General features: G+C 45.5%; 1 protein-coding gene and 1 pseudogene across 5 annotated transcripts in view; one reads left to right on the top strand and one right to left on the bottom strand.

Moving 5' to 3' along the window:
- Positions 1–4,318: 4,318 nt before the first annotated feature.
- On the bottom strand, positions 4,319–7,011 carry LOC307217431 (D(1)-like dopamine receptor pseudogene; annotated as a pseudogene). Its single transcript has one exon. The product of its transcript is annotated as a D(1)-like dopamine receptor pseudogene (transcript).
- An 11,406-nt stretch (positions 7,012–18,417) lies between these two features.
- TBC1D12 (TBC1 domain family member 12) overlaps positions 18,418–26,038 on the top strand; it is a 45,933-nt gene continuing 38,312 nt past the window's right edge. For 2 of the 4 annotated variants that reach the window (XM_079976279.1, XM_079976278.1), the window contains exon 1: positions 18,418–19,725. In XM_079976279.1, the coding sequence (XP_079832405.1) occupies positions 18,905–19,725 (821 nt within the window). In that variant the 5' untranslated portion in view covers positions 18,418–18,904. The remainder of the gene's footprint in view (positions 19,726–26,038) is intronic. The other 2 variants (XM_079976277.1, XM_079976276.1) reach the window with 2 other exon arrangements.

Consider the following 26,038-nt stretch of genomic DNA (forward strand, 5'->3'; position numbering starts at 1 on the left):
GCTACGTAACCTAGGGGCCCATATTGAAACTCTGTCTAGATAATTATTCCTAGAGTTCTGTTTCTGTAATAATAATAGTAAGTTCAGTTCTGCTCAAAGTAGAGCTCACTTTCAAAATCGCAGTGCTACTAATTTGGAAGAAATATACGTAAAAGGTAAAGGACCCCTGGGCAGTTAAGTCCAGTCGAATTTGATTATGGGGTGCATCACTCATCTCCACTTTGGGGCCGAGAGAGCATATAAAATGCCTGGCAGTTGTATCTAAAGCTAGCAAAGTTCATGGCACTTTCATTCACCCAGGAAGAACTGTAATTTCCCCCCAGCTCTGTAGTGATTAATATTCTGTATTCCCATGCTAGCTTTCACTTTGTTATATTTCAGCCTTTTTGTTTCAAACCAATGTACTGTATACCCACCAAATTCTGCTTTAATTGTAATGGTTTTCCCCCAAGAGTAATGGGAAATGGTGTGTGTGTGTGTGACCTTGTTGTGTTTAAGCCACTAATGCGTACATACCCTCAGTTAAGTGTTTTGCAAGAAAATGGATATTGGTGATCTGACTGCTACTTGCATTTCTGAGAAAACAATCATACATTCAGACTGCCGTCAACTGTATAGAATTATACTCAACAGATATAAAACTTTGTTGCTAAGTCAGCATTCATGACTTTATTTTATGGAAAAATTGGCAATATGCATAAAGCAATCTTTTCCATTTCTGTAGGGGCAAGCAATAATTTTGCAAAGTACTTTTAATCCTTTATAATTTATATAAAACATTTAGTGAAATATATCCAACTGACTACTTACATAATGACTTGACTGGGTTTCATCTGAATACAACCTTCTCAGGAAAAAGTGTTAAGATTTTGCTGGCCTAATATTACATTCCTTGTGCAAATGTAAATCAAGTCCATTCAAACAGACAATGGGCGACATCTAATGATGTCTGCTCGCTTGTGCAACAGAAATCCATGTGTGCATGGGACTTCCAGCTTGTCTTCTCCCCCATCCAGCCACTTGCATGTCCTCAGAGCAGATTTGGGGGCACACAGGGGTTCCCATATACCAGCGACCCATCATATTAACTAGGGGTTAGCTCATCTTTGGTCCTCCAGATGTTGTTTGACTCCATCAGATTCAGCCACCATAGCAAACAGCCAGGGATGAGACAGCCATTGACAACATCTGGAGGGCCAAAGTCTTCCCACCTCTGCTTTAGTTGGTCTTGTGCATTACTGACTTAATTCAAAAGTGGTAGGTCTGTTTGGGCAATCTCCTACTCACTTTCCTGAGTGGGACCTTGGACTTCTGCCTCCAAGCCTTGATAGCCACGGTGCCTGAAATCCATCTATGAAAACTATATGCATGCATTTCCCAATTCAAAAACAGATCTGTAGCAGCTCCCTTGCTAGATTGGAGTGTTTTAAAAAACCTCAATATACCAGTGTGAGAGCTTGGACCATGTAATGAGTCTTGATCTGGTGACCTGGCAAAAATGCTACAAAATCTAGAGGTAATACAGATTATGGCTGTTCTTGTCAACATGATTTTTGTCACTGAGACAAAAGGATAGGAAAACAGTACGCCTGTTTGATGTAGCTGTATTATTACACTGGATTCAAATGAAAGAAGTGTTCATTTTGGCAAAATTGTACCAAGCTTTTAAAGAGCCTTTCTTTAATAGCCAAGTTGGATTTTTCCCCCTTATGCATTTCTGCTAGAAGATTTCATTTTCCAGAGAGCCAAACAGAACCATAAAAAAGAGAAACAAATAATTACATTTCCCATATAATCATATCTTCATTAGAACTTGTGCAACCCCACTGGCTTCACATTTCTTTTGAACAGCGTAATCCCAATATAGAGCAGCAGCCTATACAAGCTTAAATACCAATGCAATAGATGATATTTTAAGCCCAGAGCAAGCCCTGTTAAATACAAGCACAGAGGCTAGGTAACTGTGCCCCACATGATGTATTTTACATAACTTGTAGAGTATTGTTTTAATAGAGATCTTGGGGGGCTTTAAACATACATACAAGAGGAAGACAAAAATAAACTTCCATTGATTTATACATTCAGTTACCCTCAAAGAAGATTTAACATTATAAATTGTACAGCTCTGTTAAAAGTTGTGGGCAGCACAGTAAGATGTGAAATAATTACTGCACTGCGCCTGGGCATAATTTACACAGCTCATTACCATAATGTCAAAGCACATATTTATATATGTACAGAAACATGCAATTAACCATCTGTCTTCACATCCCTGGTAATGAAGCAGATGATAATGCTTTTCTCAGTCCAGTCCACCCTTCTACAGCTGCTCTGCAACAACAGGAACTCACAGTGCCATCAAAGCCTTAGGCTCTTGTACACATTTACTGTAGCTCCAGCACACTCCTACTGCTGGTGCTTGAAGCTGTGTACACATGGCATTGGCCCAAATTCATACCTATCTTGCTGCCATCCCATTTGCAAACGTGAGCCACATTCACTTTGCAGTGAAACTTAGGTTTCTACACTTGAGACAGCTGTTGCACATGCACAGATGACAGTTGGTTGCTTTGGGGTGGAAATTGCAGTCCAACAATATCGAAAGCAACATCTGTAGAGCCACACGTTCCCCACCCCGTGCTTAGGGCAATCAGGATCAGGGGTGTACAAAGGGGGGTGCAGGGGGTGCCCGGGGCGGTGACAAGATGGCCCGCTGCCTCCCCCAGCTGTAGAGTGATGGAGGGTGCGCACACAGTCGGTGTGGGCACCGCTCACGCCGCATTCGCATGGCGTCTGTACAGGCTGCCATGCCTGCACAGTCCGCACGGGCTGCCGCTTGTGCGCAGTGTCCGTACGGGCGTCCGTATGGGCTGCTGCTCGCGTGGTGACCATATGGGCTGCCGCGTGCGCAGTCCCTGCAGACGTCACATGTGCACAGTCCCTACAGACATCACACATGCGTCACCAGGCGATTTGCCCCGCCCCTCAGCAGAGAGGGTTCCTCCAACACTGATCAGGATGATGTCAGCACCAATATCTTGGCAGAGTGAAAGAGGGTGGGGGCAGATAAGTGTTGCACATGGGGGCTTCCTGTTCCAAAGACTGGTGAATGCATTAAGATACAGTGGTACCTCAGGTTACATACGCTTCAGGTTACAGACTCCGCTAATGCAGAAATATTACCTCAGGTTAAGAACTTTGCTTTAGGATGAGAACAGCGGAGGCGCAGCGGCAGCAGGAGGCCCCATTAGCAAAAGTGGTGCTTCAGGTTAAGAACAGTTTCAGGTTAAGAACAGACCTCCAGAACGAATTAAGTTCTTAACCCAAGGTACCACTGTACTTCAATTTCTTAAATATCTGTTTCAGCTCCTCTCACATCACAGAGTTGGGAATCATGGCTCTGGTGTTAGACCATGCTTGCTCAAACTCGGCCCTCCAGATGTTTTTGGCCTACAACTCCCATGATCCCTAGCCAACAGGACCAGTGGTCAGGGATGATAGGAACTGTAGTCTCAAAACATCTGGAAGGCCGAGTTTGAGGAAGCCTGTGTTAGACAATCAACCTTCAGTCTTACCATTGCCTCTAGATACACCCTAAGAGAAAGACTAGTAGATCGCTACTCAGTTATGCAGGAAAGAACTTTCGTGCAGAGTTGCAGATTCAGGAGTAATGTCTAAGGCTCCAAACCAATGCACACTTACCTAGGCATAAGACCCACTGCACACGCTAGGACTTCTGTTCTGATCAAACATGCAAAACTTCATTGGACCCAACCATATGAGCTGGGTGCCAATGGATGGGTCCCAAGTGATCGGGCCCTGCCATTTTAGTTAGGAATGATCCCAACTGTGAAAAAGCCATGCATGGCAGATAGAGCTATCAGTGGCTATTAAACATGTAATAGTGAACCCCTGGAGACAGACAGACAGGACGTGTATCCATAGCAATGACCAGAGGAGGAATGACCGCTGGGTGGAGCACAGAGAGGAGAAACACTAAGGTGCACCTGTAGAAGCAAAACTGGACACCTTCATCTGTCCCAGCTGCAATCAAACATGTGTCTCCTATATCAATGTCTACAGCCACAGCAGGTGCTGTAACTCTGTTTGACTAAAGCTGTTTGACTTTACCCTGAAGGCGCACTCTTACATTATCTCCTAAGACAGACAGATGCCAACAACAAGTGAGCCATCCTCACAGTTGATTGGACAGCATAGATATCCCTAAATAAATAAGTAGTTCTGACAGCTATGTGATACCTCCAGAATCAGAGCCAGTGCACCTCTGAATACCAGTCATTGGGGAACAACAGTAGGAGACAGCGAAAGGCCTCGTGTCTTGTTTGTGGGCTTCCTATTCACATCTAGTTGGCCATTGGGGGAAAAGAAAATGCTGGACTAGATATGCCTTCAGTCTGAACCAGCAGGACTCTTCTTATGTGATTGTGTTCCTTTGTGGCCACTACATGGTCCCATCCACATACTGCTGGGATGTGGCAGTAAAGATTCTAGTGCCCAGTAATCTCTGCAAAGGGATCAAGAGTCTCCAAAGATACTACAGCCTCACATTCAGAGGGGAGCAAAGCTGGCAGGTGAAGGTTTTTGCTGTTGCTCCTCTGAGCGGCCTGACGTGAGGACAATATCTCTTTCTCTGGCAGGGTTCCTCCATTGCTCTCGCCTTCTCCTTGGGAGCTCACTGTGTGGGGCAGGGATCGATGCCAGGCAGCAGTGGTGGGGAGAGGCGATGGAACTGGCTCTCCTCCGCTCTTGTGGGAGGAGGAGTCGTGGTGATAGGAGACCAGCTCGTGGCTTAGGTTGACTCTCTCCACGGCGGACCTGCCTGGAGCCCAACAAGGGCGGCGGTGGCAGCCCAACAGGCTGCTGAAAGCCTTCCGAAAGTCCACATTGAAAGCGTAGATCACTGGGTTGACCGAGGAGTTGGCCCAGCCAAGCCACATGAAAATGCGGAAAGTCGTCTGGCTGACGCAGAGAGCTTGCCCAGAAACCCCGCTGCCTGGCCTCAGTTCGCAAAAGGGTAGCAGGCAGTTAAGGACAAAGAAAGGCAGCCAGCAGCAGACAAATACCCCCACGATGATGGACAACGTCTGGAGGACCTTGGTTTCCTTGCAGAGCGAACTGCGCAGCGAAGAGGCAGGCTCTTTCCCCTGCACAAAGCCCAGCCCTCTGGCCTTTTCCAGAGACGAGATGCGGCGGATCTGAGCCTGGGCGATGCAGTAGATCCTTGCGTAAGTGCCAATCATGATGGACACGGGGATGTAGAAGCTGACCAGGGAGGAGGTGATGGCATATGTGGGGTTGAGCTGGGCGTCACAACGTGGCAACTGTAGGTCAGTCCCCTCCTGCTCCTCGACTCTGTGCCAATGGAGCTGGACAGGGATGAAGGAGATGAGGACAGAGAGGGTCCAGGCCAGGGCGATCATGGTGGAGGCCAGGCCCCGGGTCATCCGCCGCTCGTAGCAGAAGGGGCTGGCGATGGCCCAGTAGCGGTCGAGGCTTATGATGCAGAGATGGAGGATGGAGGCTGTGGAGCACATGATGTCGGCGGCCACCCACGTGTCGCAGAAACGGGTGCCAAAGAGCCACACCCCGCCCACCGCCTCAGTGACTGCCTGCCAGGGCATGACCAGCAGGGACACACACAGGTCAGACGAGGCCAGTGACAGCACAAACCAGTTGGTGACTTTGGCGCGCAGGTGGCGAAACCGGACGATGGCCAGGCAGACCAGGGTGTTGCCCAGCAAAGTGCTCAAAACCAGCAGCCAGAGCAAGCAGACGCCTAGCACCACCCCATTCCCGCCAGGGGCCCGGGGCTCCAGGGGCCCCTGGCTGCCGTTGGAGGCGTTCTCCATCAGAGGGCGCCCAGGGGCTCCCGGCGCCGAGCGCCGTCCAGGACGATCTCCTATGGCCGCCACCCGCGCGCCCCAGAGAGCTGGGTCCCCGCCGCCTCTTCGACTGCATCAGAGACGCGGCTGCGGCTCCCGCAAGCATCGTGGGGAAGCACTCGATCCCGAGCCTGGAAGGGGCGCATCAAGAGCTTCGCGCAGCGCCGCCGACGCCGCGGCAGAAAGATCTTGGTTAGCAGCAGGTTGGCTAGTTGGAATGAACGCGGATCCGAGAGCGAAAGTTCCCCGACGCCTCTCGCTCGCTGCCTTCCTCTCGCGGCCAGATCCAAGCGTCGTCTGTGCTTCCCGGGCTTCTGGGCATCCTCCGGTGCTGCAGGAGAAGGTGAGGCAGAGAAAGCCGCGACGGTTTCCACACTATCTGTCCGTTTGGGTTTGGCAGTCGGGGCGGCACTGGGACGCCTTGTTCCCTACGTCTCGTGCGCGGCGGCGGCGGCGGCAGGAGGCGAGAGAAAAGCACGTGGGGAGGGATCCGTGCGCGCGATCCTGTGAACTGATCGGCGGTCGCCTTGCGGGGACCCCTTGCGCTGCTCGCTCGGGATCGCTTCACTCAGCCATGGCTTACGATTGGATAAAATGTCAGAGATGCCAGGGCTCAGCTGTGGCTGCTCAGCAGAACTGATGGTTCAGTCCTTCGTCGAACCCCGCCCCGCGCCCCATAGCTTCTTTTCTTGTCCTGCCCGTCGCGCCCTCTGATCTGCCTCCTTTCCTGCCTCCCCGGTCCCCCCCCCCCACTGCGCCCTGCTGAGCTTCTAACAGGCACAAATTCTGTAGGTGCGATTTTCACTGACACGAAAAAACTGCGAGCAAGGAAGCTTTACCTGTTGAAATTTTGCCTGCTATACAGAATACCGTCGTCAAAATCACAGGTGTAGTCAAAGCACATAGAAATAAAATATGTATTATTATTATTTTTTAAACACCAATGGCAATTGTGGCCACATTTGAGGAAACTTAAGAGGATAATTATCAGACTTATTTTCTAAATAAGAGAATGCTGCATCATAGACGGTGGTCCTATGCATCATTGATGTAACTTAAGATGCAAAAACAGAGGAAAGTGGAGATATGTAAAGACAAGTACAAAAAGCCATCCAGGGTTCCTTTACCTTTTATAATAAATACTGCATGACACACTGTCTGAGTTATCATCTTCCAGCACACCCGTTTTGGTGATTAAAGCAGACACAGCCACAACTTTAAAAAAATGTTAGAGCTGTGAAACTGATATGACATCTTGCGAAAAACTGTTGGCTTTAAAATAAGAAGCCAGCTGGATTTAATTTGAGTGGGAACTGCTAACAACACGATTAAAAAACAACTGTTTTTGTGCTGCAATGGTTGCAAATTGTGGAGGGCAATCCTGACCCCTGGTTTGTGCTGCCGGAGCGAGTTAGGATGAGGCAGAGGTGTCATGGCTTCATGGCTACATAACCCCCCACCCCAAAGTCTGCTGAAAGTGCCACTGCCAGCCAAAATGGGGTGATCCCAAATGGGGCATTCCGGGGGGGGGGGGACTAGGAGATGGAGAGGCCATTTTCTGGAGAGGGGACTGATCCCAGAACCTCTGCTGCAGCAGCCTGGAGCTGGCGCAACGAAGGGAAGTAGGAAATATTTGCTCTGCTCTTTTATCCTGGCTGGTTGTGAGTGGCAGATCTTCAGATGCAGCAGTAAACCCACTGTTCTATTCTGCTGCACTACTCCTGTCCTGTGCTTTGGTTTTCAGTGGCTCTAAAATGCAAAAGAAGCCTCTGATATCCAAAGCAGGAAGTCTTGTTTGAGCTTTAAGGTAAAGGTAAAGGGACCCCTGACCATTAGGTCCAGTCGTGACCGACTCTGGGGTTGTGGCGCTCATCTCGCTTTATTGGCTGAGGGAGCCGGTGTACAGCTTACGGGTCATGTGGCCAGCATGACTAAGCCGCTTCTGGCGAACCAGAGCAGCGCACAGAAACGCTGTTTACCTTCCCACATTCCAAATTTAAGGCCTAATTTCTTTTAATCTTAAATATGCAATCCTAATCTAAGGTCTATAACCCCTTTACTTTTTTTTCGTAAGAGATGTTATTGAAATCTAATCAGAAGTTTTAAAACACACACAAACCACTGATAAAATATTTTTATAACATCACAGCAAACAAATTTAGAAGAATAAACTGTTTCTTAAAATAGTGTTTTTTGTTTTCTGTTAGGCGAGATATATTGTGTACTCTCAGAAACACAAATGTAATGTATTAAATATGCAGGAAATGAGGCTTTGCTGATAACACTAATAAGTATTGTAATGCGGACTGCAGCACTGTTCTGGGAAAATTTAATCACAAGGAATTTACTTTGCAAAGCAATGGTTTTGTTATGGCCCAGTTAAGCTTTCTTCTAATTTTAGATTTAAGTGCTGCTGTTTTAGGACTGGGAGATGCAAGGAAAGTGTATTGGGAAAGTTCTGAGCATTGTTCTTCTGTGCAAAAAGGTCATTTCCACAGAGCAAAGTGAGTGCTTGATTATAACTGATCAGAGACCATGTCCAGATGACCTGAGGATATGTTCTGATTTGTTTGCTGGGAGGTTATATAATATTGTGCCAAGCAGTTGCTATCCCACACTTTCCAATGCATTTTCTCATCACTTTCCTATATTTGGGGAGAGGAGTGGTTTTGTTGTGCAAGAGTGCCAAAACGATTTTTTGATTGCACAACCTAAACATGTTTGTATGTGATTGAATCCCAGCCAAGTATAGTGACAATCTGGAAGTGCCCAGAATCTGCAGAACAGGGCTAGCTCAAACATTCTAGGGCATGTTGCCTCTGACCATGCCCTAAGCCTATGCCTCAGAAACAATTCAGATTAGACACGACATCTCACTGAATGATCCCCCATGCGAAACCATTCCCTTCAAATAGAAAACAAGCATGTCAAGGAGAGAGCTAGGCCTGAACCCTTTCTGTGGGATTTAGAATGCAGTATGCAGGAAACATCATTTGGCGGAAGAGCATTCCATCATATAAGGTACCATCTGCAGTCTGTTGTGGTACATCCTAGAGAGGACCAGCTCCGGGGTTATGGGGCCCCTTGGCAAAGTGTGGGGGTGCCCACTTAGGTGGACTACCTAGTGCTGACTGTGGGTCCCTGAGAAACTACTATTTTAAATGTCCTACCATGCTACCTAGTGATGCAACGTTGGGCATCCCAGAGCATTGTGGGAAATTTAAAATGGCCTCCTGACACCTAGTGCCAGGGAGCCTAGCTGGCATCAGCTCAGGTGCATAGCTGTCAACTTTTCCCTTTTTTTATGGGAAATTCCCTTATTCCGAATAGGATTCCTCTCAAGAAAAGGGAAACGTTGACAGCTATGCTCAGGTGGCTCCTGTCAGGTGCTGGGCCCTGGAGCTATCCAAGGGCGTTCATAGTGAACCTGACCACAGAAACAGGTTTATTACCTCAGTGAGAATTAGGTTACTGTCTCTACCTTTCCTGGTAACTACTTTCACCATTCATCATTACTCATAGGTCTCCTGCAGCAACTGCAGTGCCTTTTCCACTCCCATCAAGAATGTGGGAGGGAGAAAACTAAGCTTGTATCTAAGCTCTATTCCCAGAAGACTCATTTAAATTAATGGGCACAAGCTACTCATGACCACCCATTGGAATGGGTCTACTCTGAGTGGATCTCATAGAGGAGTCAACCCACTATTACATGAATATTGCTTGGGTCAGGAGAAGCCACAGGGGATGGATTAACCATTTAACAACCTGATCCTGATCCACAGCCTTTGCCAACCTGGTCCGTTCCAGACAGTGGCGTAGCGTGGGTTGTCAGCACCGGGGGCAAAGCAAGTAATTTGCGCCCCCTAACCCGTGGATTTGCGCCCCCTAACCCGTGGATTTGCCCTAACCCCAGAAGTTGCGCCCGGTGCGGCCGGCCCCCCCTGCACCCCCACGCTACGCCACTGGTTCCAGATGTTTTTGATTGCAATTCAGCACCAGACAGCATGTGCTCAACTCTGCCTCAAAACACAGAACAGCTGTAAATGGAGGTATATGCATGTATGCAGATGAACATTTTGGTCAACCAAACAATGTCAGGGGAAACGGATAAAGCACAAATTCTCGAATTTTGATTTTTATTCTGTTTACTGTTTGATACCTTCTCCACACTTGACAGCGCTGAAAACGCGGAAATGCAAACAAAATGAAAAGCGCAAATCTCAAAAGCTACCACTAGGTGGTGTGCTCAGCTTTATGAAAAACTTCCGATTGTGGCTGCAGGGTTGCCCCTCGAAAACCACTTCCCCTCTTGTTAAATTAATATTCTAGTCTAAGCAAAAATAATTCTTTCTTTCTTTTTAATGCTCGCTTCCTCTTCGTCTTCTTAGAAGACAAAGTGAAGCTGCAAATCATTTTGGACAAATACAAGAGTCAAGGAGAAAAAGTATATCTGGAATGAGTAATCTCTTTTAAAAAAAAAGTTATAAAATTGATTTTAGGCATTAACATAGAATGTTGCAAAACAGCCTTGCAATTATATGATATTGGGTGCAGTTTCCAGCTTAAGCATGGAGGAATAGTAAAAAATAATAGCAGCCTAATGAATAATTTTTTTAGATAAATAAATACTTGCTCATATTTAGGAAACATTTAAATTCTTTTCCTTTCTTTCTTTCTTTCTTTCTTTCTTTCTTTCTTTCTTCCTTCCTTCCTTCCTTCCTTCCTTCCTTCCTTCCTTTCTTTCTTTCTTTCTAACAATCCAGGATTTGGCCCACCATTTACATGAAGTTTCTAAACTGCTTTTTCAAAACGGTTGTCTGAAATATGTTGAAGTGCTGCTTTAATATGCTCTTACTGATTTTTTTAAAGTTGCGAGTTACTCTGTGGTCTTGTTAGGGAGGAAGGGCAGATGATAAATGGAAATAATAAGTAAAGACATGTTTATGCAGAAGTGAATGTCTGTGCTGTAGGATTTCACCCTAGAAAATAATAAGAAAATATTCTCAAGTAACTAGGTCTCTCCCATACACCCCTCAGTTCCACGATTTAGACCAATGGAATTTTTTGTTCCATGCATGTTTATTGAAATTAAAGTGCATAGTTTTAGCAGACATACATTTACCTATCTGGTAAATAGTCCAATGTTTACGGCATTGGTGGTGGAAGAACATGCGACTGTCATAGGCGAAGCCAGGCTTTATGTTGAGGGGCAGGGGACAGAACTGAGTTATTTGTGACACAATTGGTCAGTTAACTATTTTTATTTACTTTATTTAGGGGAGGCAACTGCCCCCCCACTGCGCCCATGGAGCCAGTTAAACCACCTGACAAGTATATTATTGAATTTCATATTCAGGGCTAGTATATCTGCAGTATATACCTACCTATACCAATGTTTTGCTTTTACATTGTTTAAAAGCTTTATGTCGCTTTTTCTCTCCCTTTACACTTAGTTACTGTAAACAGGCTGTTCCTCTGAGGGAGTCACCAAAGAGCTATAGAAGGACAAAAAATATTCTGCAGTGACAAAGCTATAATAAGTGTCCCTTGAAACTTCCACACGCACACACCCATTTCTAGGGCCTGAGATTCCCCCTCATTTTGAGTCGTCTCAGCTTATTATATTTCACAACTGAGAACAACGGAGAGGTTCACATGACACCCTGTCACATGACACTGCTGGTGTAGACAATACTGAGCAAGATGGACCAATGGTTTGACTTGCTATAAGGCAGCATCCTACATGACTCTGTGCTGGGAAGTGGTACCCATGTTTTAGAAAGCAACACTGCAAGATTGTCATATGCATGTGGTTCCTCTGCTGGTGTACGAATGGGCCATATTTCTGCCTCTTCCCATCTCACATGTGCCACATTGCTTGGGCTGTCTCCATCCTCTAACTAAGTGGTTCCCAAACTTTTTTTGGCCATGCCCCACTTAACCATCTCTAAAATCCTGATGCACCCCCCCCCAGTGACATATAATTCTTATTATTCAAAAAGTGAACCCTAATTCATGTGGAGGAAGTCTAAAAGGCCATTAACTTGGTCTAAACAAGCTTCCAAATTGCCCCTCTTAAAAATCAAATTGCCCACCTGTGGGGGGTGTGCCCCACATTGGGAACCATGGCTCTAATTATTAATCTGGGGGGGGGGATCTTAAGTGTTTCTTTGCTGATGACAGCACTCAGCACACAGACATTGGCTAGTCCAGGAGGCAGGACATTGGGGACTGAGTCCATTCCTGTTTCATCACAGGAGTGTCCCACAGGTGAGAAAGGTGTGAATAAGCCTGTACAGATTTCTTGAAAGTGCCTTTCCGTGGTAGCTGCGGGATTGATTCAGCCTGCGGTGCATGTGCAGCCTCACTGCGTGGCTCAGCTAAGCTCCCCTTTGGTGGTTGGATGCCGCGCTTCCCCCAGGAACATTTGGCTGTGATGTAGACACCAAGCAGAGGCCGTATAAGTAGCGGGCCCAAATTGCTTCCTGCACGCAGCAGCTGCCTTGTCGAAATAGTTCAAAGAAGCCTTCATGAGCTACTCATCTTGCAAGAAGGTGTCCTTTTGCCTCTTGCAACAAGGAAGCACTTCCTATTGCCCAACGCTGGTGCAAACAGAGCAATCGTTCCTCATGTGCCAGAACCACTCCTCAGCTGAAGGCAATAAAAGAGAAGGCGAAGGACTGCCTGTGAATTAGTGGGACTAAAACAAAATCAAACCCCACAGTGCACCAAACAGATGAAGAAAAGGCAAAACATTTTGCTAAGGTTTCTGTGCCTTTAGTAGCTGGTACCGAGTTATCTGGAGGAAAGATGGGGTAAAAGTGTAATGAAACAGTGCTTTTTTTTAAAAAAAAAAAGTGTTGAAATCAAATAAAAATATATTCGAAAATTGTACTACCAAAATGCCAACCCCAGGATCACTGGTAAGGATTGGAAGCAGTTGTGACGGCTTGCTTCAGGGCACTCACGTGAATTAAGGGGCTGAGCAAGCTTTGAAGTGGGAACTTCTGATTCACAGGTCATGTGCTGCTCAGCCACTGTGCTGCACCAGAGCCATCCACGTGCTCAGAGCTCTGCCGGGCTGCTGTCGAGCTGAGCAATCCAATCCAGCTGTTTATGCAGAATAGTGAAAGAGGCCTGGGAATTGAGCCCGGCTCACAGCCAGGCAGTTCTCCAGGGTGCTTTGAGGCACGGAATTGAGCATTATTGAGAGCAGTCATTTTATCTGAACAAAGGAACTCTTTGATCCCCACCCCCCACCCCAGTCTGCAAACAATTTTATTTCCTTTTATTACTTGGCATGGAGCATGCCATTAGTATAGGAGATCTGGCAAAGTTTAAAGACTTGCCTATACGTTAATACAATTTTGCTCTGAATAAATAGAGGAAATGAAATGAAACCTCTGAGACGGATTCATCTATCTCTGTATGTTAAGGAGGGGTTTTTTATTTGTGCTGGAAATGTCCTGCAAAGACTAGGTTTGAAGGAAACTGACTGACAATAACAAATAGCCTTTACAGATAATACATTATTTGAGAAATGATGGTATTCCTGTAACTCTTTGGCATCTGGAGATATTGAAGTCTGTCTTCCCTTTCAAGGCTGTGCTCAAATAGACATTTTATGTGGCTGTTGTGAGGCAATTTTCCTTCTAGCTGGGGCAGCTGTGGACATTGATGTATGGAAAGTGGATGAATGGCCATCCCAACTGACAGACCAGGCTCTTTCAGTGGTTGCTGCTCTGAATGAGGTGTACCCCATGGAGGAGGCTTTTCAGCGGTGTCTCCATGGCTGTGGAATGATCTCACAGAGATACAATTACCAGAAGGCTTGGTTGTTAAACCACTCTGAGAATTACAGCTGCGTCAGGGGATTGGGAGACTTCTGACAGTTCTCAGCAAACTACAGTTCCCGTCTTTGGCAGAAGCCACGACTGTTTAAAGTGTTATGGTGCTGCTTTAAATGTATACTGCAGATGGGGGTCTCTGCTGGTTTTGCAGCAGCAGACTAACATGCAGATACCCCTCTGGAAACTATATATGCAGGGCTTTCACCCCCAGCTGGAACTCACCAGAACTCAATTCTGGCCCCTCTCAAGTGGTCATCATTGCAATCATAAGAGAGCAAGGGAGGAGATCATGGTGAGTTCCAGTACCTCTTTTTTATAAATCATTTTTATTGGTTTTACAAATATAAAGTTATAAACAAAGAATCAAAAAGTATATCGGTATAAAGAGATTCCTCCAAATCTCAGGACTTCCCCCCCACCCCCTCCATGGGGTCCCATTTAATACTGCATATTTTTCTCTATACTGTACTCCAACTTTTATATCAGACCATATTATCCATGGAAATTTTTAAACTACAAATGAAATCAAAATCCTGCTAACGTTTCCATCTGCTTACCATGGTCTCCTAAATAGCTTATAAAATTTCCCCATTCTTTTATAAAGTTTTTATCCTCTTGGTTTCTGAATTTACCAGTCAGTTTTGCCATCCCGGCATAGTCCATCAGCTTGGTTTGCCACTCTTCTCTGGTAGGGACTTGGTCTTCTTTTTATGTATGGAACAACAGTCGCCTGGATGTTACTAGCCTAGAGATGGAAAGAAGACCAGCACCTCTTTTTCTAGAAAAATAGCATTGCATATATGTAAGTTGCTGCTGCCGCCGCCGCCGCCAATAAAACAGTGAGGTTTCCTTTTCTGCAGGGCAGCTTCTAATTTAGGACATGGTGGAAACAGCTTTGATAGAAATGGTTCCAGCAGCTATCTAGACAACACCAGCTTCCTTTGGGGTCATTGTCATTTTAAAGAATGGGTAAAGAAGATTAGGGAAGCCACATAGGGGAGCAGCGTGAAGGGAATTAAAATTCATGCGAGAACTTAATACTGTTAACTTTACCAGCCTTGAAATAAGAACCGTGTGTGTGGTGGTATCATTGTACAATGCAGACTGGATCCTGCTTACAGACACTATTGTAATTAAAACAATCAATAATAAATGAGCTCAATAGGTTTTGGTAATTCAAGGTGGGCATCTAGCAATATCTTTGCTAGCTTTGCTGAAATACTGTTTTTGGAAAGGTTTGTAAAAGACAAAGGGTATCCTTTTAAATATAAGCTGCTCTGAGTGAGAAAGAAGTAGCAGCTTGATGGAGGAGCTCTTATTTGAGTGTGTGATGGGACACCAGGGTTCCTGGGTTGTCACCTGGTCATCTAAGTAGGACCTGGTAGGCACCAACCAGGCAATGGCTCCTAAGGAGAACACATTTGGACATTGCCTGGAGACTTCACCTATGGGAGAAGAAGGGTGGAAGGAGCCCAACTGCTGTACCTTAGGCAGAATGAAGGGTGGGGAGACAGGGAGGCTATAAAATGCCTCAGGGAGAGGGAAGAAGGGACAGAAGTTCAGTGGAGATCCAGGGATGAGTGTGGGTAAAGGAGATGATCAAATAAGGCTCTTCCACACAGTCTTTGCTTTGCTGCTGGATACGGCATACCCATAGCCTATGATTACCTAGTATCTACCCACCCTACTCCCTGGGTATAGGAGCCCTGGATTTAAGCCTGCCAAGGACATTGAGGTAGACTACACCTGTCTTCTTTGGTGGGGTGGGGGAGAGAATTTTCCCTGGAACCTTGAGGCAGTTTTGTGAAGACCCTGACTGTCCAGGGGGTTTGGGGACCTACTTCTGAGGAGACTTGACTGTAAAAAAAAGGGGGGGAGAGACTTGGGACACTCCATTGTAAGAACAACACTGAAGTAGCCACCTTGGAAGAAGAGGTCTGCTAAAGGGTTTATTGCCGAGAGCGTACTGGGCCCTGGGAGAAAGCGGATAATGTGAAGCAACATTTCTGAAATGAAGTCTGACATACAACTGACCAAATGTGAGTTGGTATCTTCTTTGACTCCCTTTGCTAGTTGTGGCCCATGGAAAGCATGGAAGGTGCCTCTTCTACTACTTAACAGTGTTAGCAATCTGGTCTTGATCTTAACTATCGTCATATACAATTAGTTGTGCACCGCAGCAAATGGCTGTAGACACCAGCAAGCACCTTTTGCATTAAAGGTGTATCTAGCCTGTTAAGTGGGTTTTGAATGATTTGTAGAATGGTAGGCATGTATTAAGGTGCATCATGGATAAATGGGTGTGTGTGTAAGGGGGGGCGGGGAGATGGCGAGAAGCGCAATCCTCAGTAGACAGTGCAGTCCTATGAGTGTCTACTGAGAGTAAGTTTCCTTGACACACTTCCACTTTAGTGTGCAGTCTGAGTATGGTACTTGCAGATCTGTAAAAATAAAATAGAATTGTAGAGTTAGAAGGAACCTTGAGGATCATTTAGTTCAGGCACCCCCAAACTCAGCCCTCCAGACGTTTTGGGACTACAACTCCCATCATCCCTAGCTAACAGGACCAGTGATCAGGGATGCTGGGAATTGTATTCCCAAAACATCTGGAGGGCTGAGTTTGGGGATGCCTGACCTAGTCCAACCCCCTGCAGGAATATGCAGCTGTCCTATATGGGGGTTGAACTTGCAAACTTGGCATGATCAGATCTACACAAACACAACTTCCCACTTACAGCTCCCAGTTAAAAACTCTCACATATATCCTCATTGATCTCCACAGCAGCCTTTCTCTGGGAATTGCAGCTGTGCGAGGAGAATAAGGGTCTCTCAACAACTCTCAGCACCCTTAACAAACTACAGGTTCCATGATTATTTGGGGGAAGCCATGACTGTTTAATACGTATAGTGCAGATGGGTCTTAACAATGGAATCCTATGTATATACATTCAGATACAAGTTCTTCTGAGTTCAGTGATACATATAGGGATGAGGTGTGTGTGGATTTTCAATTTAATTTGTATTTAAAGGTGAACTTACAAAATTTGCACTTTCCAAAGACTGAAACATGACCATTTTTCAAAAAGTTGCACTTATCTGAATTTTGCAACACAGTTCTCCGTCCATACTAAAGTGTGCTTATAAATACATACATTAGTGAAAATAACTTACCAAAACACATATTAGGGGAAATGCTTTGTAAAAGTGTGGCTGTTAGCGTCATTGGCACTAAAGTGCCGATGAACTGAGGACTTACCTTAAAAAATGCGAACTGATGTGGAAATGTGGAGAACTGGGAAAATGCGAAACTGCAGGAATCTGAAATTGACATATTTCGCCTTCCACACACCCAGGTAAGTGTTTGCAAAGGACTGCAGCTTAATAGAATTAACCCTTTGGAAGTTTTATCTCAATGTTTCCAAATTACCTGTGAACTATTTAACTTCCAGATGGGGGTATACTATGACAAGTTTCACTCCGGAATGTACTTTCATGGCCGAGTTATAAACCTGTGGAAACAGTGCACTGTAACATTAAAGCCAAACGGCTCCTGAGTGACAATGTAAGAGATGCAACACAGGGTAAGAAAAGTTCTTAGATGAAGTGTAAACAAAATAATAAGGGTGACATTGAGTTTGTCACACAAGATTGGCTGTAGACAGGATAAACTTGTTTTGGCCACTCTGCAACAGGATACTCCCTGCCGTGTAAAGTTATATGGGGAATACTGTATGTTGACCTGTTATCTTGAGTAGAATGCCCCTTTCTCCAAAGTATTTGCTTTTATACTACAAATGCAATATTCCTCTAGAAAAAAATATATTAAAGAGGACTGAATTGCAAAAGTTTAAAATTCCCATTGGGTCAAATGGGCTCAGTTCACTGTCCCAATGTGACAGAATGGATGAAGTAATTCAGAATGAAGGTAAGAGGGATCATGTTTTGATTCCTTCTAGTGTAAAACAAAACATTCCCTGTAAGCAGAAAACCAGACAGGCATGGAGAGGGTTATGCTAGAAGCTTTATTTATCCTTACGGTAAGAGTTTTGGTTTTTAACTGCAGGGGATTTCATTACACAGGGTGGCTGGGGGCATCCAGAAATTGTAACCCCCAACTTGAGTTCTGGTACAGTGCATTTTACCATCTCACTGCCTACATAGACAAAGTTCTTTTGATGTTAGCAGGAGACGCTTGAGCATGTGCCTTCGGCTGGATGCAGACGAAGCCTGCAATCATTTACAGGCATGCCTGTGTTCTACGAACACGCAGTACTTCCAGGCACTGGTTTGCACTTTTAGTTGAGGTGAGGCTACACGGGAAATTAGTGGAGCAAGTCAGTAATTTCTTAAACTCCACGGGTGGGAACTACCCGTGCTTGTACTCAGAAGCAAGTCCTCTTGAGTTAAGCAGGGTTACGAGGGCAGCTTAAGCTCAGCCAACCTGGGTCTGGATCCAGCCCCATACCGTAGCACGTGATACCTGACGCCGTAATCAATGGGCTCCGGTGGCTGGATAATGAACTCTGCAGAGGGAGACTAAGAAGCAGCTGACACCTTGCCTGTTACCCGGGTTACTGGGGGGAAAATGACACACGTGTGTGTGTGTGTGTGTGTGTGTCCCTTCCCGGCTACACACGCGCACTGCGAGTGGAATACGGGAAACAGGGCAAGGCTGGCTGAGCTGCCCCAACGGGCTGGTTACCAAGAGGGATATGTAACAATACCGTACCGCCCTTTGTTATAGGCGGGAGCCTTAGATGATATACGGTAAACCTGCGAGCCTTCCATCAGCCCGCCATGGGCGTCAGAGGGCCGGATGTTTACAAGGCGCCACTTCCGCGCCAGCAACGTCGTCTCTATGGTCGGCGGCGATGACCGCCGAGAGGCCCCCGTGCGCCTGCGCGAGCCGGGCCCCCTTAGGCCGCTCCTGCCGCCACCATCAGCGTAGTCGGCTGCGTTGAGCGGGACCGGCTGGTGGAGCCGAGGAGCGCAGCAGCAGCAGCCGCCGGCGCCCCGCCCCGTCGGTCCCTGTGCGCCACCGTGAGGGGCCGGGCCGCCTCCTCCTCCTCCTCCTCCTCCCCCTGCCCTTCCCCGCTCCCCTTCCCCGCTCCCAGCCGCGCCGCTGGCTCCCCGGGGGTTCTGCGTCGGCAAATGGTTGGGCCGGAGGATGCCGGAGCTCAGGGCGGCGCATCCTTGCTTCCCTCGGGCCGGGAGAAGGAGGAGGCGGCGTCGCCGGAGGAGGAGGCGAAGGGCGGCAGCGGCGGCGGCGGCGACGACGACGACGACGCGGAAGCGGACGGCAGCCGAGAGGGCTCTGGGGCCCGGCTGCGCCGCTACCTGGCCGGCAAGAGGCCGCCCAACGGGGACGCCTGCGGCGCAGGGAGGATGACCAACGGGGACGCCGGCTTCCTCCTGTCGCCGCCGCCGCCGCCGCCGCCGCCGCCTCCTCAGGGGGGCACGTCGAGCCCCTCGGAGCCGCCGGCTTCGCAAAGCACGACGCTCCACAACGGCGGCTGCGCCTTTTTCCTGCCGGTGGCCCAGAGCGCGGTTGCTCTCGAGGAGGAGCCGCCGCCGCCGCCGCCTCCTCTGTCGCTGAAGAGCTGCGGCCTCGCCGCCGCCGCCGCCCCGGCCATGTCTCCCTCGCCCTCTTCGTCTTCGTCGTCCGCTTCAGGGAGCCCTTCTCCGGCTTCCGAGGAGGCGGAGGGCCTGGCCTCCCCGTCGGCGAGGGCTCTCCCGTGCCTGCCCTCGCTGGCTTTCATGGACATCAACCTCAACTCCCGCAACACCTTCGAGGTGAGCCGCCGACGCAGCGCCCCGGAGCATTTGCAGCCGCAGCAGCTGCCGCCGCCCGCCCTCGCCTCCGGCGCCAATGCAGCTGCCGCCGCCGCCGCCGCCGCCGGCTCCGAGCAAGGGGACCGAGCGAAGCGGCTGGGAGGCCTCGCCACCTCCAGCTTCGCCGAATTCTTCACGAGGTGAGTGACTCACGCGGCCGCTCCCCGGGACTCCTGCGGGGAAAAGGGGTTGCCGCATGCGGGAGGAGAGCGTAACCTTGTAACTTAACAGGAGAATCCCCCCTCCCCACCCGCTCTGGAAGCATGCTTTGAAACGGTGCCGGAGCTGTCATTTTAAACCTTAAACCTCTTGCTTGAGAGTTGTGGCCATTACGGTCAAGGTGTCTTGACTCTGTATCCTTTCAGATCTATTTCCTGCAGTGTACTCTCCCAGGTGTGCTTTTTTGCCCACCCCCTTCCCCTGGTTAGTATAATTGTAGCTTGGTATATCGTTAAGTCTTATGAAGCTGATCTGCAACAAGAACTCCTTTTTAAAAGTTTAAACGCTTGTGATAACTCTTTTGGAAGAGGAAAGTAGCAGTGGCCAAGGTATGCTTAAGCACCCTTTGTGATGGACCTGTTTTTGATGAGAAGATTTTAAAGATGGGTGTGTGTGTGTGTGTGTGTGTGTGTGTAAAGAACCTTAAGAGAGAATTTGCCCTTGTCTTACTGAGCTCATGGGTAGCCTAAATCCAAAGTGTGGTCAGTCTGGCATAGTGGTTAGAGTGTTAGACGAAGAAGGGGGGACCCAGGTTCAAATCCCTGTTCACCTAGTGACCTCTGCTCACTGGGTGACCTTGGGCCAGTCAACACATCTCAGCCTAACCTACCCTGCATGCTTGTTGAGGATAAAATGGAGAAATGGGAGAGCTGTTTATGCCACCTTGAACTCTTTGGAGGAAAGGTGAGGTATGAATGTAATGATGCAGTAATAAAAAACTTTTTTTTTTGGTATCTTATTTAATGCTTATACATGAAGGATGACATTTTCTATTATGCTTTTGTCTCTACTCAATTGAATCTATTTGACTAACCATGCAGAAGCATTTTATGCTTTTCATCTTCACTAATCTATTTTCTGAATTGAAGACTACCATGTCAACAAGAAATTGTGATAGCGTTCTGTGCAAGGTAGTTGAGTCTCAAGTTGTTTGCTTTACTACACATATCATATTGAATACTAAAGCTGCCTCTTGTTGCATCTTTTCTCCTATGTTTGATTAAATAGTTGTCTAGTTAGAAAAGAAAGGGAAACAATTCAGCATAGTGATACTGTACAAACATTTATATATTGCTCTTTAGCAAAATATTGTTCTCAGGTGTCACAAAAGAGGAATGTATCATGTACTTGCCCAAGTGTACACTGCTCTTTGTGAAATCTTTAAAGGACATACCTTGATAAACAGACTCACAGAATCACAAGAGCTGGGAGCGATCACAAGGGTCATCTAGTCCAGCCCCCTGCAATGCAGAAATCTTTTCCCCAAATAACTAGCACATATTTGATTGGGCTTGTCTAGTGCCTTTGCATTTTTCTGGAGTGACTATCCAAGAACAGTTGAGTAGCCACTGGGAGCAATGCTTATTTTATCTAGTTAAAATGCTAATGGCATTCTAATAACTTCCTGCCTTGTGCATATTTCGTTGTATAGCAATTGATTATTTCCCCTTAGTAATCTTTGCTGCATGTGAATTTCAAAACTTAACTTTATTATTTTTATAATAATGGAGAAGATAATGTTCCCTTCGTAAGCCAGCTTTGATTCTTTTTTTCCCCTTTCCTTTTCTGCAAGCAGAAATGAGATGTTCCAAGTTGAACAACTGTTAGCCAAGAATGATGTAAGGTTTTGTGGCTATGTTGTAGCCTGGACTTGAAGAATCAACACATTTTTATACATAGCTAGTTTCTCTGGTCGCAATGATGGAAGACTTGATGGGTATTGGGATTGTTACAGTGGAATGCGAGTAATATACCATTTTAAATTATTCATTTCTCCGAAGGGGTTTTAGATCTCTCATCTGCCAGTTTTCAAAAAGCATCATTTGCTTCCTGGATATTGAAACTATGTCTTAGTACTGATTGTTTATGGCAGATACTCGATGCTGATTTTAGCATTTTGGTGTTATGTGAAATAATGTTAGGGATACCTTATTCTTTTCCACATACTGTGGACTCTGTGTTACACTTGTAAGGCATCTGATGGGGTGCAAATTAGTTCCCTCAAGCTTAGCATGACTGAAAGGGCTGGGAGGTGCTAGAATGGACAAGCCCAACTGAATATCCCACAGATTACAAACGGTTATGTCATTGCCCTGATAGGATTGGTGAAAGTGTTGCACACTGACGCTGCATCATAGTGTGTAGGTCTTGTGTTGGGTAACCATTAATATCATTCTGTTATTTACTGGTAAGTTTTTCTAGTTTCTCTCTGGCTTGGCTTTCACCACACCTCAAATGTGTTTGAACAGCTACTCTAGTATTAATTACTGGTTTGACTTTTCCTCTCTGCCTGAACTGAACTGCTCACCATTTCATAATACAGCTTGTGTGGTAGAAGAAGGTGCTAGTGCACATTTCCCTAGATGCCATTATCTCTTAACAGGCAGTTGTAGGATTGTACTGTTGCTATCCCTAAACTCTATTCTGATCTACTTTTTAGTACTTCCTTCAGTATCCTTCATTGATGTTTTCTGATTGCATTTCCTGAGTATAAGTAAAGTTATGATGATAATTTATTGGGGAAATTACTCAGATACCAAAAGTCTGTGTAAATATTGCGTCTTTACGATTCTAAAGCCATCACAAAAGTTGGTTGTTCTCATTCCTCATTTTGTATTCAACAATTTTTTCATGGTCTGGCGAGTTCCAATAGGAAAACATCACTTTAAAAAATGCTTTTTATAAATATAGGTGATGATGTCAAGTAGTTTCAAGCTTTGTTCATAGAACAGGAAGAGATGCTATCTTCCATTGAATCTCCAGGAATAACTTGGAACGCTCTTTGCATTTTCTTATGGCTATCTTTTTATGGCTGTGACATGCTGACTTGGTTCAGATGACACAGTAAACTATGGCTTACTGAGATCGCCCAGACACCCAGCGAGGGGTGTATACTCACTGCTTTTCCCCAGTTTTGCACTACACCAAGTTAAGTAAAAGTTTGGCTTAACGTGTCACCTGAACAAAGACTTGCACTCCATGTCTAACCTTGAACTGTAGCCAGGGTTTGTAGAAAATGAATGCTGTGGGGTGGTTTTTTTAAAGTCCATAAAAATGGAGCAAATTTATGATCTGATGCTTGTGAAACTGACAGAATGAAACTGACATAGCTACAGATAAATATTAGGCAAGCTTGGCAGCTAGGGTAATTCTCTGATGCAAATTACTGTATCCAAATTACCCTAATTTGTATAGGAAGCATCTTTCAATTCAAAATGTTCAGGGAAAACTCGCATCACTGTTCTACCTACAACCAACCACATTCCTTTTGGAGTTTTTTGGTCAACTCTGAGGAGACATGGTAGTTCAGAAGCTTACAACTAACATGATGTAGAATAGGAATACATTTGCTTGAGTTATAGCTTGTTAAGCGATTCACTGATAGTGCTTCTGTGTAAGTGAGACATGCAACAAAATAATTGTAGTGTGGAATACTCCTTTTCATTATTCTAGCCACTCTATTCTGTCTCGTCCTCTGTTTTCTATCCTCTCAATAGTCAAGGCAGCATTTTGTGGCCATTGAGTGTGCTTAGTCCTTATTGAGCCGTTTGTGAGGTTCCCTCCTCATGTTTTTTATTTTAAGGTTTTGTACTTCTGCAAACCGTGTGGTTTTTCTGAGTCCCTTGATACCTCCCTCTTGTGTATGGGTGGAGCTATGTTGATACTTGCTGAATTTTGTAAATGTAAGTGGTGATCTGACTTTTAAAGAAGATACAATATATCTAGGTTAATTCATTTGGTTAGGTCAGTTTTACAGCTGAAAATAGAGGAACAAACCTACCAAATACTGTATCTGCTGAGTCTGAATTCTGGAATCTGTATTGGAAGCTGGTTATCTCTGACCCATGCATTGTATTACTAGTGGATAATAATTCTCTGTCCCTGGAGATTGACTGGTGAGTGTCTCTCAAGCATTCTTCCTAGCAATTGCGTTACAGCAACTTTAGGGGTCTCAGGTTCCGAGGACACGAGCTTTGTGCCACAACCCTATTACTAATTAAGCACTGGGATTCATGGTACAGAGACTCATAACAATTAGGATGTTAAAATTAGGACTCAGTGAAATAAGTTATATTTCAGTATTTGACATTTTAAAAAGCCATTGAATCTTGCTTAGAAGCTTGGGGCAACTGTGTCTCAGTAATGACATTGTATTTTGATTTCTAGAGGGTTAAGTATTGTATTTTGAATATCTAAAAATCTGAAAATCATTGTTGGGGCACTTAAAGTATCCTGCCATGTGAGCACTGATTGGGGCAAGTGTTTTTACTTTTTAAATTGGCTTACACTTTTCTGATTTGACATCAAGCTTCTTCTTTTCAATACTTTTATTGAACATTCAGTATTAATCACACAGGGCTGTACACTGACATTTTGAGCTTATGAACAAAAAAGACCAGTGAGTAAAAAAAAGCAGAAATGGCTAAATATAAGTGTTAAAAGCTACAGTATGCTTTCTTGGACATCTTATGAAGACTGTTTCAAACAAAAATATCATAATATATAAAATATATGTTTTTCTTATACTAGCTATTATACCTTTCCTGTATTACTGTGAAATCTGTAACTATGATTTCAATCCTAAACACACCTACTAGGGAACAAACCCTGTCAAACATGGTAGAACTTCTGAGTACAACATGCAAAATATTTCATTTCCCATTGTTCAGTTTTTAAAAGCATATCTATTAGTGCTCTAAGACAACAGAGAAATACACAGAAATGTGTTCTAAATAGTCTTACCTGCTTTAAATGGAATGGGTGAGAAATTGTTTTCCACATTCAATTACAGGCTTGTATGAGGATAGTACTCCACATAACCTACTTGAGAAGTTGTTAAACTTGAATGTTGAAGTAGTATAATGTGCAGTGGCATGTTTCACTGTGCTCTAGCTTGTAGTTGTGGTTCTTTGGGAATCTAATTCTGTTCCAATTAAAACAAATTAGAATGACACAAATAGAGGCAAAAAGCCACAATTTATTTTCTTGGTGGTCCCCTGCGATTGTACACTAACATTGCCATTGTTTGTGTAGTTCTGGTAGCAAAGACGAAATGAAATGTTTTGAAATTTAAATTTGTATTGCTCATAGATGAAACTTTCTCCTGGTATAAATGTTTCTCTTTCCTATATGTGGAGGCAGTACTTACCTGTGTGCTGAATTACTGTCACAGTATTCTTTTCACCTTTGTTTCAACTGGACAATGCCTTGGCCTGCCAGAAATTCAGTTTATGTGTAGGGGTGAATAGTAGGAGCTATGAATGTTTTCCCCACCCTGGGTCGTCCCACCCCCCGAAACTCTGCAAACTTTAGTTAGTTTAAAACTAACTTTGATTTTCTGTGTAACTTTTAAAGGATGTGTGGGGAACCTGTGGCCCCCAGATGTCGCTTAACCACAACTCCCTTTATCCTGGCCATTGGCCATGCTGACTGAGGTTGATGGGAGCTAGGGGACAGGTATCTGTTGGATCTAAGTTCCCCACACCTCTGTTACATGTTGGTGAGAGTTGTTTCTCTAGATCTGCAAGTTATTTGTGTCTTTAGTTCTGTGCACAGTTAAGTAGAAGCAATGCATAGGACTGTAGCTGATGACTGTAGTACAACAATGGGAGTGTCTGAAGATGTCATATACTATTTATTGTACCTGTGATGCTCACCTCTCATTTACTCTTCTTCCACAATTTGTCTGTCCATCTGTCCCTCTCCCCCCCCCCCATGCCCCTGCTGCAGCAGATACAGTGGTACCTTGGGTTAAGAACTTAATTCGTTCTGGAGGTCCGTTCTTAACTTGAAATTGTTCTTAACCTGAGGTACCGCTTTAGCTAATGGGGCCTGCTGCTGCCGCTGCACCGCTGCTGCACAATTTCTTTTCTCATCCTGAAGCAAAGTTCTTAACCTGAGGTAATATTTCTGGGTTAGCGGAGTCCGTAACCTGAAGCGTATGTAACCTGAAGCGTATGTACCCCGAGGTACCACTGTATAGGGGATGAAGTGGCAGCCTTGAGTGTGGGGAGAATAAACTGATAAAAATTGCTTAACACTATTGGATACCATGCTTACAATTGCAGATATCTAAGGACACGAATCCACTTTCTTTTTCAGGGTAGCATGGAAAATTTAGCAAAATGGGTTCATTATGTATGAAAATTTTGTTTTGTGATGCAGTGATGGCCTATTAACGTGATATAAAGCTTAACTGCATCTGAAGAACCAGCCATGCCTCCTTATGATGTG

The sequence above is a fragment of the Podarcis cretensis genome (assembly GCF_951804945.1).
Source record: "Podarcis cretensis genome assembly, chromosome: 5".
Classification (NCBI taxonomy): domain Eukaryota; kingdom Metazoa; phylum Chordata; class Lepidosauria; order Squamata; family Lacertidae; genus Podarcis; species Podarcis cretensis.